Source organism: Spironucleus salmonicida, chromosome 7 (genome assembly GCF_000497125.1).
Source record: "Spironucleus salmonicida strain ATCC 50377 chromosome 7, whole genome shotgun sequence".
Lineage (NCBI taxonomy): Eukaryota > Fornicata > Diplomonadida > Hexamitidae > Spironucleus > Spironucleus salmonicida.
The window spans coordinates 611,212-626,695 of NC_090602.1; the positions used below are offsets into that span (position 1 = coordinate 611,212).

At 34.9% G+C, this 15,484-nt stretch overlaps 10 protein-coding genes across 10 annotated transcripts; 5 read left to right on the plus strand and 5 right to left on the minus strand. All coding sequences in view use genetic code 6, as the record gives it.

Moving 5' to 3' along the window:
• Window positions 1-196: 196 nt before the first annotated feature.
• SS50377_27091 (Cysteine-rich protein) lies at window positions 197-670 on the plus strand (the record flags this gene model as incomplete). Its single annotated transcript, XM_067910887.1, has 1 exon — window positions 197-670. The coding sequence occupies one exon, from the start codon at window positions 197-199 to the stop codon at window positions 668-670; it is 474 nt and encodes a 157-aa protein (XP_067761574.1).
• Window positions 671-2,171: 1,501 nt separating this feature from the next.
• On the minus strand, window positions 2,172-2,726 carry SS50377_27092 (uncharacterized protein; the record flags this gene model as incomplete). The annotated part of the gene is made up of 1 exon (XM_067910888.1): window positions 2,172-2,726. The coding sequence occupies one exon, from the start codon at window positions 2,724-2,726 to the stop codon at window positions 2,172-2,174; it is 555 nt and encodes a 184-aa protein (XP_067761575.1).
• A 647-nt stretch (window positions 2,727-3,373) lies between these two features.
• Window positions 3,374-4,012, plus strand: SS50377_27093 (uncharacterized protein; the record flags this gene model as incomplete). The annotated part of the gene is made up of 1 exon (XM_067910889.1): window positions 3,374-4,012. One exon carries the CDS (start codon window positions 3,374-3,376, stop codon window positions 4,010-4,012), a length of 639 nt encoding a protein of 212 aa, XP_067761576.1.
• Window positions 4,013-5,498: 1,486 nt separating this feature from the next.
• Window positions 5,499-6,392, minus strand: SS50377_27094 (Cysteine-rich membrane protein 2; the record flags this gene model as incomplete). Its single annotated transcript, XM_067910890.1, has 1 exon — window positions 5,499-6,392. One exon carries the CDS (start codon window positions 6,390-6,392, stop codon window positions 5,499-5,501), a length of 894 nt encoding a protein of 297 aa, XP_067761577.1.
• Window positions 6,393-6,751: 359 nt separating this feature from the next.
• On the minus strand, window positions 6,752-7,309 carry SS50377_27095 (Cysteine-rich membrane protein 2; the record flags this gene model as incomplete). The annotated part of the gene is made up of 1 exon (XM_067910891.1): window positions 6,752-7,309. One exon carries the CDS (start codon window positions 7,307-7,309, stop codon window positions 6,752-6,754), a length of 558 nt encoding a protein of 185 aa, XP_067761578.1.
• A 762-nt stretch (window positions 7,310-8,071) lies between these two features.
• Window positions 8,072-8,989, plus strand: SS50377_27096 (SCP-like extracellular protein; the record flags this gene model as incomplete). The annotated part of the gene is made up of 1 exon (XM_067910892.1): window positions 8,072-8,989. One exon carries the CDS (start codon window positions 8,072-8,074, stop codon window positions 8,987-8,989), a length of 918 nt encoding a protein of 305 aa, XP_067761579.1.
• A 1,630-nt stretch (window positions 8,990-10,619) lies between these two features.
• SS50377_27097 (uncharacterized protein) lies at window positions 10,620-11,030 on the minus strand (the record flags this gene model as incomplete). The annotated part of the gene is made up of 1 exon (XM_067910893.1): window positions 10,620-11,030. The coding sequence occupies one exon, from the start codon at window positions 11,028-11,030 to the stop codon at window positions 10,620-10,622; it is 411 nt and encodes a 136-aa protein (XP_067761580.1).
• A 395-nt stretch (window positions 11,031-11,425) lies between these two features.
• SS50377_27098 (Heat shock protein 70) lies at window positions 11,426-14,521 on the plus strand (the record flags this gene model as incomplete). The annotated part of the gene is made up of 1 exon (XM_067910894.1): window positions 11,426-14,521. One exon carries the CDS (start codon window positions 11,426-11,428, stop codon window positions 14,519-14,521), a length of 3,096 nt encoding a protein of 1,031 aa, XP_067761581.1.
• Window positions 14,522-14,552: 31 nt separating this feature from the next.
• SS50377_27099 (uncharacterized protein) lies at window positions 14,553-14,714 on the plus strand (the record flags this gene model as incomplete). Its single annotated transcript, XM_067910895.1, has 1 exon — window positions 14,553-14,714. The coding sequence occupies one exon, from the start codon at window positions 14,553-14,555 to the stop codon at window positions 14,712-14,714; it is 162 nt and encodes a 53-aa protein (XP_067761582.1).
• Window positions 14,715-14,719: 5 nt separating this feature from the next.
• Window positions 14,720-15,472, minus strand: SS50377_27100 (uncharacterized protein; the record flags this gene model as incomplete). Its single annotated transcript, XM_067910896.1, has 1 exon — window positions 14,720-15,472. The coding sequence occupies one exon, from the start codon at window positions 15,470-15,472 to the stop codon at window positions 14,720-14,722; it is 753 nt and encodes a 250-aa protein (XP_067761583.1).
• Window positions 15,473-15,484: the final 12 nt, after the last annotated feature.

Consider the following 15,484-nt stretch of genomic DNA (forward strand, 5'->3'; position numbering starts at 1 on the left):
TCATGAATACACACTAAAATTACTATTGAAATAATAATATTAGAATAGTCAAAATCTAAATATAAAATTTATTCTTTTTTATACGTATTAAATTATATAGATGTAATTATAATATATGGAATTCAAAAAAACAATATTATTCTTTAAACTAGATATCGTAATATAAATTAACAATCTAATTATTTTAAATTTACTAATGGGAAAATATGGTCAATGTTCAATTAATGTTAATATGTGTATAGTAAATTCATACTGCCCAGCAAATACTACTGACAATAGTCTAATTAACTGTTTGCCATGTGACTCCAATAAGATTCAAATTGGTTAAGGTTGTAATTGTATAAATAATATATAATTCAATAACTGTGTAAAATGCATTGATAATAAATGTGAAGATTGTTTATTAGGATATTTTCTTAATAATTAAGGAATTTGTATAAAATGCGAAGATAAGTGCAGTATATGTTAATCTGAGACATTTTGTATGACATGTGATGAAGGATTTGCTTTAGATATTGATGCAAATATTTGTTATCCTGTTTGTACATCTAATATTTAATGTCAAGATACTAATAATGGTTATTGCAACTTTGATAACAATTATTGCAAGCCATGTTAAAATAATTGTAAAATTTGTTTATCTGAGGTATTTTGTGTTTAATGTGATTGAGATAGTTCGACTAGGGTAAATACTATTGATGATATATGTACTAAGTCATGTTTCGATTTAAGCAGTGGCTATTACTGTAAGAATGGCGTTGCTACCATTTGTGATAATAATACATCTTCTGCATGCATGTGTTTTGGAAAGATTAACTGCAGCACATGCGGTAATAGTAATTATGGGTGTGGTAAATGTCTTCCTAATTTTTAACTTGACAATACCGGAAATTGTTCTTCATGCCAGCCAGGGTATCAAAATATTGGAAACTTATGTATTCCAATATAAGATGACGAAGCACGTACAAAAATAAGTAATCAAGTAATAGCAGTTATGATTGGGTGCAGTATATTAATTATTGCAGCAATTTGCGGCGGGATTTCGCACTACATAATTCAGAAGAAACGAGCGGCGGCAGAAGTTATATGAAGTCCTAGCAGCTTGTTAGTGCAAAATAATTGCGGGTGGCGATAGTTTTTAAATTTAAAGGTAAGCAGCATGAAGTTTGGATAAGTTCAGGTATTTGGCTGAGATAGTAATATCCGTATAGCCCTTTTATTTTTACGGTATCCTGAGATAGGTGGATCAGGAGAACTAAGGTAACAGCATGACGCTCGTTTGCAAGGACTTGCGTCGTGTTAATAAGTACTTCATTGCATAAAGAATAGCAGCGCAATTTCCTTTTGTCAAAGACCAGAGTGCGTGTGGTAACATGAAGCATCAGATTTCAAAAAAAAAATACCAAGAGAAAAGTATAAATTTAAAATTTTACGTTCAATATAGTATGAGCAATTTGTATTTTGCAGGCTATATATTTTTCTCTAAGAAGCAAATATCGCCAATAACTATCGCTGGATGATAGTGGTAGCTTACAGCGATATTTATGATAATAATGCAATAGCCTATACGGAGCTGCTGAACCATGGGGTTGCTTCCCAACAGATTCATGGATTAACCTAGCCTTCGATGATCAACCAGTCAGGTGCTCGTATGAGAGATTTAGATCCTGCAACTGGCGGTGCGAGTGACTACTTGAATTCAGTTCCTCTTGGTATTCTGGGGTGCGCGTAATTTGATAACTTTCATTCTGCAGCAAAGTAATTTATAGTGTATTAGACAATATATATTCATATTGGTAGCGGTGCAAATACTTTTACAATGTAGGCAGTCCTCTAGAAAGCATATGGTAACTCGGTGGCGCGATGAAAACCTGATGGTGGGTTATACAGGCTGCTGGTGCCACTGGAGAACGATACGCAACCATATGTAACTTCGGTATGCCGGTTGAATAATGTAGAGTAGGACCCAGGTAAAGCTAGGTGCCTGATTCGGCGGAACTTTCCAGTGCGCCGGGGCCTATTGGCCTACTCTAATGCGGCAATGCCCATTATCAGAAGGCTTCCTGCCACTCAGCGGCAAGAAACTCCCAGCAGCTGCAACAGGTGCGAGAAACTACTCACGTAGTGGATGCAAAGCAAACATAAACCTGGCTACGGCCCAACGTATTCTCTCACTACCACTTCCCGTCGTCGGCGTACGTCGCCCCCAGGAGCCCCTTGACTCCCGCGCCAGTCCGGTCCCGGGCGCAGTTCTGCTTTCCGACGCCGAGGTCCGCGAACTTCCACTCGGGGATCGCCTCCCGCTCTACCCTGTTGTGGACGCCGAACCGCATCTTGGCCCCATGGTCCACCTGCCGCCCCTTGAACGTAAACTGCCCCAGCGTGTCCTGGGGGATGGGGCCGTTGCGCCCCTGGTAGAAGCGGTTGTACAGCTCCTTGGGGCGCGTTTTCTGGTCCGAGAGCAGGCGCTTCCCGGTGCAGCAGGGGTCGAACCGCGCGCAGGAGGGGTCCTTCTGCGTGATGAGGGGGACACTTTTGCGGGAGATGGTCTGGCTGCAGGTGTGCTGCGGGAGCTGGACCTGCGGCTTGACGATTACCCTGGGGGTGGGCAGGCGCTGCGGGACCGGAACAGACTTGAGCTCTCGCACACGCTGCGGCTTGTTAACGTACAGCGGCGTCTGCATGTGGCTGGATAGCGCGGTCCTGTCAGTGAGGTGCAGGGTCATTTTAGGCGGAGTGAATACCTTGCTATTTGCTATACTATAATCGTAAAGGCTAAAAGTCATTTTAAGTATTATATATGCTAAGTAAATACGGAGTCGGTGCGCAGCTTATGGAGGTCCCCCTTTGGAAAACCAAGAAGTCGGACGACTCGTTCGAGTTGCTGCAGGAATTGAACAAAGCCAGCCTCACCTCCTCAAATATTTTGCCCTCCTGCACTATTTTTTCGCCCAGGGCCGAGTCGGTCTCGCAGCAGCCCATTTTAAGAAGGTGGGCGTTCTACGTAATAATGTCAATCCGGAGAAACTAGATTTTGTAATCCCCAAGAATATTTTACCACTGGCCTCCTACTATACTATATGATAATATTTAACATCCCTGAAATGGATACCACTGTGCGGCAGAGGGATCGCTTCTTTGCGTTTACGGTGCAGTGCTATCGCATGCAGCATCGTATGGTACCTGCTGTAGTGAGCTCTGCTAACATATAAATTCATATAAGCACCGTCTGGCAGTGTCGCCAGCCACCCGCCGAGTCGTACCAGCTGCGCAATCTGCACCATTTCCTGCGCCGGCGGTTTCGGAATCTAGCTGGTACCTGTCAAACCCTACGAACTCTCTGCAGGTGGCTCAACCATACTTCTAGCTGAATATGTATTCCACTGCGAAAGTGGAGGCGCAGTCAGCCGACCTCCGTCGTTGCTGGGTTACATGCAGATAGGTCAGCAGACTTCTTCGAGTGCATGCTTTAAATTTTGAGTGCCAGCACATCCTCAGTTCCAGTATTGGTAACACGAAATTCAGACGAAACCTGCAAAACACATACCTTTCAGCAGATGCCAGACGGGTCAGGTTAACGGTGCCAGTATCTGATACTGCACCCTGCGCAATCTTATTGCACCTAGCATGCTACTGGACAGATTTTAGCAGCTCTGGCGAAAACAAGGCCTCCCCAGCAGTACGAGCACCGGTTTGGCCCAGAGTCGCAGGGAGTATAGCTCCTATCGGAAACTTATTTAGCCAGAACTATCTTAACAGGCCCCATCCAAGCGGGTCAGATTTTCATCTGTCGCACAGCTGGCAGGCTTTGGGGGTGACATCAGCAGGACAGCCTCATGCAAACTTGGATGAAATTGAGGAGGCTCGCCACGGTTTGCACTCCCTAGCGCTATTTGAGTTGGGTGGGTAGAAGGTGCATGCGGATTATTTATTCGGACTGCTCCAGCATTTTTCTGCTGCCATCATTTTAGAAACAGTATAGTTTCAGTATTTGTGCAATTTGGTATTTTGATCTGGCTATGCTCTTACAGGAGATGCGCAACTTCGACTGAATGAATTATCTCGAAAGGTAATATCGACCGATCCGAGGCTGAGAAAACGCGAGTGTTCTTTAGGTATCAGAATATGGCTGGTTTAGCTGCTAGAAGCTGAATTGGTAATGGATAGTAATATATAGTATTTTCTTACTTGAGAAAATCATATAATATAGAATACCATAATAAAGTACCAATATTATAACTTTGTCTGGAGTTCTGTATGTAGGAACAAAGGATCGGGATGTGAGTATTTCTGAAAATCATAGGATGGTGATTCCAATTCTAGAGGATCCCCTGCTGCTAGCTTTCTCAAAAGTTTGTTTATATGATACTGTCTATCTCTAATTGATAGCGTTTGTTAAAAAAATATATTAGTATAAGTCACCTACACGCAATACCAGAAACTGGCTGATAGTATGCACACTTATTCTTAGTTCATATACTCTTCTATCCAGGAATAAAATCCTTCATATACGTTAACTGCGGCTTATATAGCGTAGAAGTTATGATTAGCCAGCACACAACGTAACGGTCTCTGGTATTGCAAGGAAATAACTTGTTATTTTGGGATTCTGATTTTCATAGGTAAGTCAAACACCTAAACATACTAACCATTTGATATCAGAGTTATTAATAATTCGAAAGAAATCTAACAAGATTTTGAAATTTATAGTGAAAATTACCCATACTAGAAAAATAGTAATTCTAGTGAAAGATATCAAACACTGTATGAAATCGTGTGTTTACTAATTTATGCAAACATGCTATCAATAAATGTTTTAGAACAGAGATCAACTTGATCATAAAAGCATAGATACCTCATCAAACTATTGCTGGTAGCGCATTGTATGATATTAAGGTCATGTTGATTGGATTAATATGACTTTCGTTTTAGACTAAGATTCATCAGATTATTAATGAATATATTTCATAGATTGAAGCAGGTAATACCACAAATCACAATACCATCACCAGTAATATTGCGATTTTTTGTGTAAAGTAGCTCATGCCGATCTCCTGAAAAATAGAAATTGCAATAATGTCTAGGTTACGAAAATAATTTACTTACAATTACGTATGAACGTCACTTTAAACTATCTATCCACATGATTATAAACTGCTAACCAAGTGTTTACGAGCTTTTTATAACTTAGTGTTATATGTTTGCCTACAAACTCGCCATATAAACAGATTAACGCAAGGATCTATTTGCGCTTCTGTGCATTTGTTTATATTCCAATATGATGCCTTATTATCTGAGGTTCCCAAGCTGGAAAACATATTTTATTTTATTATTAATATTCACACTAAAAGGCAATAGCTAAATTATAAATATTAGTATATATCCTTAAGCTTACTGCTTTAATGCTAGTCTGCTGTTTGCTGATAGTTAGATGCATATTATGGCTATAAATTAAGTATGGATCCAGTATATGAATAGAATTATAATATATCCTCCAATCATTTCCTGCCATGCCTTGTGCCAGCGCTACCGATACATCTTTTTTTCTTCATCATAAACCAAACTCCAGCACCAACTGCACCGGCTACCACTAATACGGCTATCACTATACCAGCAATTGCTCCTCCACTAAGCTTATTGTCGTCAATGGTACCATCCGCTTCCACAGGCCAACACATAGTTCCTATCATTTCGAACCCATCTTCGCATGAGGTACAGCTTCCATTTTCGTTAAGTTTACTGTTAGGTAAGCATGTTTCACATTTGTTTTCTGACTGATTACAGGATGCGCAGTTTTATTTATCACCACAAGTGCATTGTGAAGTAAGGCCTGCTGTACAGGGAGCTGCTGCTCCATCGTTACAGTAATTACCATCAGCAATATTATTGCATTATGGGGTGCACTTACCATTAATTGTACTAATAAAATTATTTTCACAAACAGTACAAAAAGTTAGAGACGAACATTCTTTACAACTACCATGGCAAGGTTCACATCTGTTGGTTATCTTGTTACAGAATTTTTAACCAATGCCCTCACACTATTTGTTAGAAGTGCAAACCAGTACGCATTTCAATGGGTTTTACTCTAAGACATGATCTTTAGCACATTTTTGACACTTAGATAACGCAGTACAATCATCACAGTCAGGAATACAATATTCGCATTAATTTCTTGCGAGATATGTTCCTTTAATGCATTTAATGCATTGGCTATTAGCACATTATTAGCAATTAATAGAAATGGTGTTATTTTTACAGTAACATCCTTAGCCATCTTAAATATTCTAACTGCATGGTAAACATGCTTCTAATGTATCTGACATAGTTGCGCAATAGTTTCCAGCCTTGCAAGTAGCAACTGAAGTTGAACACGTGCCTGTATCTTCCATTTTTTAAAATATATTATTGGTATTATAGAGTTATCTAAAGGATCTTGGTTTCTGAAAAAAGTAGTATATCGATATTAGTACTAAATTCTGCGGGTTAACAAATATACTCAACACAACCTTACTTATTCATATTTGTACTAATTATTCATATAATAAAACAATTTACTTATATTAACTATAATCCCAATTATATACTATAACACATTTTCAAGTAACCCTCTTTATTACCTCAGCTATACCTATTAAACCAGCAAACTTAAAAATACGAATTTATCTATCCGTACGCTATATTTCTACATCTACATCACCCAGCTTTTTCCAAACCTCGCAATCCCAACACTACTGAAGTAAAACCGAATTCACGCACTCTAGCTCTTCTCCGCCGAGCCCTCGCCCACCAGCGGGGTCTTCTCCGTCTCTGCCTTCTGCTTTTATCCCTACTTGTGCTTTATGACTCTGTACGCCACAACGCCCACAATCGCCCCCGCGATGACGCAGACAGAGACGCAGAGGCCAATAATCGAACCCTCAGGCATGGCCTCCGTGGCCACCTCGCACGCTCCCGAATCGCCCAATTTTGTGCCCGCCGGGCAGGACTTGCAGAACGCCTTGGCGTCCATTCCGGACTCGCAGCGGCACACGAAAGCCTCGTTCACGAGCTTGCAGATGCCGTTTGGGTAGCACGATTCATTGCCGCAGTTCGCGGGGTAGCACTTTTGGTCCTGCAAAATGGAATGCGGGAAGCGAGCGCAGATTGCGCAGGCCTTCGTGAAGTCGTATCCCGGGTTGCACTTGCAAACTGCGTAAATCGGGTTTTCAGTAGACTGGACGCACTGGCCGTTATCGTGGCAGTTTTGATCGCACGTGTCAATGAGGCAGGTGTCGTTGATTAAAATTTCTTGTTGGCCGCAGTCCATTGATTTATTGGGGAAAGGAAATATTATGTATATAAATATATAATATATACTTAAAATATTGGAATCTTGAAAATTTTTGTATGATGGGCGTTGACGTAATTTAGCATTGAATTTTGGGAAAAACTTTATTGATACACATAGTTAATAGTCAAAATACTGTTTAAGATTTATGGTATGGAATGTTTTAAATTATTAAATGTGTACAGTATTTGTGGTAAATTTTGCAAAATTCTTATCAATCTTCGTAGATTCTGTAGTTTAGTGGTAGAGTTTGCTCGTAATCTGCTATAGTTCTGAAAAAGTGTTAATTAGGAAAATTCATACTGACAAATTTCAACTTTCTTATATCTGAATATTATATATTTATAGCTGGAATTGTGTCACTTGAGTTTACCTAAATTTTAAATAAAAGTAATATTCTAGTTTAAAAGGAATATAATAATTTCACTGTTTTGATTATATATCTATAGGCTCCACAAAAATTACTTAGTAACTTAGAAAGTTAACATATTATCATTAACACAGTTTTTAGTTTTTATAATAAATTATTATGTTATTATTAAAATAATACAATATTAAATAAACATCAATAGTTTTTATCATGGAATTATTCAATAGTAAATTTTTTAGTAAAATATTAAAATAAATTAAAAAATATTTTGATAAAATAAATTGTATTGTACAATTATTTATATTCTGCTATATTTATTTTATAAAATGCTATATATTCTATAACAGTCCATAGGCGACGCCCGGCCAATCATGAATAACCGTAGTGGAGAACCACTATTATTGTACTTTGAATAAATATTTACTATTATTTATGATGATATTTCGGACTATAATGTTTATCAAATTACTTATAATACCCCAATGTTAGGTGGAAATATTAATGAGTTCATATCCCATCCAAATAAGGATAAACCAATTAAATTTGAACTTTTAGCTAATATGATACGATTATCATTTACTAAAAATGCTATAGTAAATTAAATACAGTACTTTGGTTCTTCTCTTAAATCTCAACTGTCAAATATTTAAGCACCTGTTTTCAATGTTTTATTATACTACCGTTTTTAAGATGAAAGTTTATCAAATTGGGAAAAAGAAAGCGTAAGGCTGACCAACGAACATCGTGTTAATAATAGTCTACCACCATATTAATTTTCTAAAAAATTAAGCTGGATAATGCGGCTTAAATCGATAGATATGTCTGTAAATAATTATTTTGATCATAATTCGCCATACTATGGAGGTTTATTGACACTTACATTAATATTTGGTGTTCCAAATGTAGCTAAAGGCGAAATTATATTTAGGGGTAGTGGTTATTAAACTCCTTTGTCAGCATTCATGGGATGGAAGAATTCACCTGTTCATAATAATATCATGCTAAGTCAAAATAGATTTACTGCAGTTGGCGCGGGATGTTACGTGTAAACAGATATTGGAACTACCTGGACCTAAGGAATGTAAGGATTCTGGGAAGGATTAGAAGCCACATTTACATATGGGGAAAATTTAGTATTAAAACCTCCATATACAATTGAAGATCCAACTATAGTCAAAAGCATTTTATTAGTTACAGGTTTAGTATTTGCTACAATTTTAACATGCTTAGGATTAGGTTGTGTTATAGCATTTATTGTTATTAAGAGGAAAAATGGAATGAGTATGTGACGTGTGAATGCTATTTTACTATATCCTATTCTTATTTTCGCGTATTAATATTTTATAATTACTTAAAATAGTTTTAAGTTTATCATATCAGGAATAACTATTTTTTAGATTTAGAATATTAATTTGCATATCAAATCATTATGAAATTAATATCTATTAAATATTTAAATATTCTAAAAATAAATAACAATATCAATATACACTATTATTAATCTAATCTAATATTATTATTATTATTATTATTATTATTATTATTATTATTATTATTATTATTATTATTATTATTATTATTATTATTAATTATTATTATTATTATTATTATTATTATTATTATTATTATTATTATTATTATTATTATTATTATTATTATTATTATTATTATTATTATTATTATTATTATTATTATTATTATTATTATTATTATTATTATTATTATTATTATTATTATTATTATTATTATTATTATTATTATTATTATTATTATTATTATTATTATTATTATTATTATTATTATTATTATTATTATTATTATTATTATATTATTATTATTATTATTATTATTATTATTATTATTATTATTATTATTATTATTATTATTATTATTATTATTATTATTATTATTATTATTATTATTATTTTATTATTATTATTATTATTATTATTATTATTATAACCTCCAAATTAGCTTAATATAGTTGCGTATATCGAAACAGGTGTTACATTATTAGCTAATACAATGTTTAATATAAACTTATCATTTATATTATATAAATTATTTTTCTGTAAATAAAATATATCTTTTTTACTGTTAAGTGCATAAATATTAATTATTGATACGAGGGGTATGGTATATAATAAATAACTACTAAATGTTTATAAAATTATAATGATGAACATAAAAATGTGCATAATATTCACGATTATAATCTTCTAATTACAAACTCTAAAAAAGTAAATGATATTTACTATGGATTTTTCAGTATTCTATTAGAATTTACTGTAAATTAAGAGTAAGCCAAATTATAGCTTTTCAATTATGTAAATATAATATTAATAACCAATACTGTTAAATATTAGGAATATTTATTACATTTATAATAACGGTCAGTGTAATTTGCATGTTATCCAGCTGATAACGTAATTAATGATAAATAATAGATAACTTTATTATATTAATAACCGATTTAACCAATACCATATTGATGACCATATTCGATAAGATTTATCGAATATTAATAGTAATATGTCTAAAAAACAATATGACTCGATGTTTTACTATAAAATTATGCAACTGTTCCATCAAAGTACAAATTTATGATTTTTCTGTTCCGCTTTAAGTATTTATTATAATCTCTTACATCATCGTATATCTAATACCCTAAAATACCTATAGCCACTATTTTATCAAAAATTGTCATATATCGAATTTCAACAAATACTGACTTTACTATCAAATTATCCTGCTATATCTGTTCATAGAATATCCAGTCTATATCTAGTTACACTAAACCCTCAATAACTCTTATCTATCAACAGCAATTCTTTCATTCATGTAAAAATACAATTTAAACTATATACTATATAACAATGCGATTTCCTTCCATTTAGTTCCTTTTCAAATAATTCCACTTCACTCAACATCACCCTCGGCACTCTCCTCGTCTTCATATTCGTAAACTTCTTCGCCCTCATCTCCCTTCGCTTTCTACTCTGCGTCTTCTTTCGCCTTTCTAGCTGCTCTTTTCGCCTCTTATTTTTCCTTTTCCTTCTGCTTATTTACCTCCATTTGAGCGAACAGATCCATCGTCCCCAGCAACGCCCCAGCCTGCTTCTACGCACTAGTATTCGTAGCGTCCAAATTGGCACTCGCAATTTCGTTTTTAGCGTCGCTCTCGACCTTTTTGAGGTGTGCAATTACTTCGGCAGTTTCAGAGGCACAATTCACATCTATGTATGCAATGACTTCAGCAAATTTTCTGGCTTCCCATAGAGCTTTCAAGGGTGCAAGGCTTGGGAGACTGAGAACGCCGCGGGTGATCATTTTATGAATAAAATATATTATGTTATTCTAGATATAATAATAGTATTTATTCTTAACTTTTGTTTTTTAAGATTTTATAATTTAATATTATTAATGGATTATAATTTAGTATTTTAGATTGTGGTTTAAGTGAAAATTAATTAAAATAAAATATATAATATAAAAGCTATACATGAAGAGTTAATTTAGTGAAGAATAAGAAAGTGGTAATTCTGGTTCTATCTTGTATCCAACATGGTAGCATGGTGATATAATAGGAACTGTTGATTTGTTAAGATGTTCATCTTAAAATTTTGATTTTATAAATGACGATATTTTTCGATCAATTAAAAATATTATATATTTTAATATAAAATAATTATAATAAATTTATATACTCCACTTTAATCTAATAAATGTTCCTACTTCCTCTCTTATAGATTGATCTTATAATCGATTTAGGTGCAGGTACATTCTAGGCAGGAACGTTAAGAAAAGCGTCATCGGGGAATACTATAGAAGCCATTTTAAATTCTTAATCAAAAAGATTCTCTCCTACTTTAGTAGCTTATGATGGTGATTAATTCTATGTTGGAGAATATGCTTAAAACTATTAAAAGAAGAATCCTGGTCCAATTTTCAAAAATTTTGCTTCTTCTCCAACTAAAAATATAACAGAGTTCGTGGCAGATATTAATTCTACAGAAATTTAGGATATCAAGAAATTTTAATCTGTGTTACTTATTTCTGCATTAATGAATCATATCACCAAAAATATGATAAAATCAAATGGTGAATAAGTAGATATCACAATCATTCATCCTCCTAGTTTTTCTGTAAATGAATTGCAATCTTTTAAAAAATCTATTGAATAGCTCTCAAACACAAAGCTAGTATTGACGATTCCTACCCCTAATGCTGTTGTTGTTTCCCATTTGTCGAACCGTATGAATACTTTCAAAAAACCATAATAATTTGTTGTAGTTGATGTTGGGGCTAAAACAACATCAGTTTCTATCATTGATGCAGTTAAAAATAAAAATATAACTTTGACTAAGCTAATTTTTAATAAAGATCTTTAATTTGGTGGTGAGGACTTAAATGATTGTATATTACGCGAGTTTGTTGCACCAAAAATTACAAACTTTGATTTTTCTGATATTAAACTTCTTAATAGAGCCCTAGAAGGTGTAGAAAAGGCCAAAGTTGCTCTTTCAGGGTTATAATAGGTATCATTGCATATTGATTCAGTAGAATCTAATCAAGATTTCTAGATGTTGATTACAAGAGATCAACTTAATGTTTGTGCCAAGAAACTTTGGAATGATTCTTCTATTCAAGCATTCTCGGATGTAGCTTTCCATTTAAATTAGGAAGATAGTACATTTTTGTTTTATGGTGGCAGTTCTAGAGTTCCTCATATATAAACTTTATTTGAATAATTTTTCAGTAGTTAAATTTTAAAAACCGTTAACTTAGATGAAGGGGCTATTTTTGGTGGTGGTTTAATTGCTGCAGGTAATGCTGTTGGCTTTAAAGTTAGTAATAAATTCATCAGCAAAGATTAAACAAGACCTATAGTTAAAGCCAATGACGAAGATTTATTTATTTTAAATGCTGGCATGAAAGTAGGTTTTGAGTCACCTTTTAGTATCAACAATGATTCAACTTTCTCTATTATAGAAGACTCTTTTTCAGTTAACCATGTTAACGAAACTTTCAATTATGAGACTGATGAATCAGGAGAACGAAAGAAAAAAGCGTAGTAATTATATAATTCAGATAAAATCAATTATACTAGAGTTGGTTCAACTCCAGAGTATTTCACTACTACAAATTTCTCAGCCCAGAATGATTAAAATGAGGAATTTTTCAAATATAACTGTGCATATTCTGTCGCTAAATTTAATACTTAATAGATTTTAAAGAAGTATGAGAGCAAGAAATCAAGCTAGAATGGTATGGGTGGAATCAAAATTTAAAGACTTCCAGAAATTAAGTAAGAGGCAGCCAGCTATAGCGAAAATATCAAAAAATTCTTTAATGTTTTACAAGACTTTTAATAAGGAAAATTAAATAATAGTTTAGAAATTAAAATGGTTTATAATTTCAGCACAGACTCAGCTTCTACCCCAGAAATGACTTATGCGGCTATTTAAGTTATTGATAAAGATATTTTAGTAACAAAAACAGCAAAAAATAATCCTATTGCAGTCCAAGAGTTTCCTCTAGATTTTCAATGTAAAATGGTGCATAATCCACTATACCAAGTAGAAGATTATGTTTATGCTGAAAGTTACAATCTAGTATGGGATTCTAATGAAATTTAAGGCAAAAGAAAATAGTTTGATGATCAAATCAATTTAATTGAAGATATTTTGATAAATGCTGACGAATTTTTAGAAAAATATCCATCGTCTAATGAAACATCTGGAAACTTCTTGCTGTACAAAGATGAAGCAGATTTCTTACGTGTAGCTGTTGAGGATGCAAGATACTTTATGTCACATCTACATATTTTAGCAACTTGTACATCAATTAAATGCTTAGATGAACGTTTAAAGGATTTATCAGCTATTTTGAAACGCGTTTCTGAATTATAAACTAATATTTCTAAACATATTAATACATCAGAATGTCGTCCTTAAACTGAAATTGATTTTACCACTGCACTAGAAAAGCTTCGTGCTGATATTACTAGTGTTGATGAATTTAAGGCAGGTGAGTAATTTAGTAAGTTTAATTAAGCGATTGCTGATTGTGAAATGATTAAAGCATAAGATATGGACAAAGAGAGTGTTAAAAAAGGAAAGAAGGATAAGAAATCTAAAAAGAATAAAAAAGAAGCCGAACCTATCTAAACTTCATCAAATGAAGTAGATTGGTTTAGAAATCTATTTACATATTAGTCCGATAAAGATAGTTAAAGTTAGATAAGCACCAGGACGCACGAGTTCCACACAAAGTCGATGGTGAAGAAGATTAAGAAGGCGGGTAATGACTGCGGGTTCCTCAACGGTACCTACTCTAAGATGCAGAAGAAATATGATGAGGGCCTCAAGACAGTGAAGAAATAGGAAGAATTCCAGACGAAGTTCCAATAGGAACTATCACTGCGCCCTTCGACGGATTGTAAGACCATCCAGGACCGAAGTAAAAGCATGCAGAAGGAGGGCGAGGATATATCCTAAGCGGTCAAGGCTATGAAGTAGGAGATCGACAGAAGCCGCGTCGCAAATGTCCTTCCCAGTCTTCTTACCTAGGCACTCGACTATGAGAGGCAATATGGCATTCTTACATCACTTCCCATACATATAACAGCTGGGAATGATGCAGATGTCGTTTAGGGCCTGAAGGACCTCGGTATCGGAGCTAGCGAGGCAGCCGTAAAGGGGCTCAGGGAGAGCCCGCTCCTGGCGAAACTTGGCAGCGTCGAGATAAATCAGATCGATAAATTAGTAGAAGAGCTTAAGGATAGCTTGAAGGCTACCTCGGTCAACGATGAGCTGTGAGCTTTTATTTTGTCACGACCACTCCATAATAATGAACATAGATGACATACCAGACGTCCTGCCCAAGGGCTTTATTCTATTCCCAGAACCCCAGAAGGCAGAGATTCAGTTTACCCAGCCCAAGATCACACCAATTGTGTCTAACCTAGTCCTTGACATGGAGAGCAAGCAGAAGCTTAAGACACCCGAGTGAGGTACTCAATCACTTAGCTCCACGTCACGGGTACAGCTAACACTATTAGTGACCAGGGGGAGTATAAATGCCCTCTGGGCTTTCTCATCATCGAACATAAAGCAGGGACCGTCGATTGTTTGATCGCTAACCCCACTTTTAGTAGTGTATGTCATATTTCGTTGCTCTGTACACCGGATAACACGAATGCTTACAAGTTCATCTTGTGCAAACTAAATTAGCTCCCTGGCATTATATGGAGTGGGAGCTGCATCGCAAAACGCTTCTACGCGAACTCGAAGCTCCAAATCACTTGTACCAAGATCTTTAACTGCCTCAAAGTTGCGCCGAAAGAGCTAAGCTCGGAAGATATCCATGTCTAAGGATTCAGCCGAGCAACAAGTGCCTGTTGAGTGCTCAAGCTTATATGGGATAAAATTCTCTACTAATGGGTCGAATAAAACCATACGAGCAATGTTTCTACGAAACGGTAATAGATCGATAGACGCACCGGTAAGATGGGATCCTAAGACAAATACTCCATTGTCCATCCCTAACGCCTTCAATAACCCTTATATAACAGTGGAGGCCTGTTGGAGTTGATCTGGGGCAAGGATAGGGCAAATGTACTCCATTCCTAGTTTCTCTAGAAATGCTACATATACACTAGCAGGGATAAGGAGATCAGGTATAAATAGAAGTTTTTCGGCGGATCCTTGTGGTGATGAGTGGTAATACGAGATATTCATGTCATCAAAGTCTATAGTTTTCAGAGACATTTTAAAGGAAGT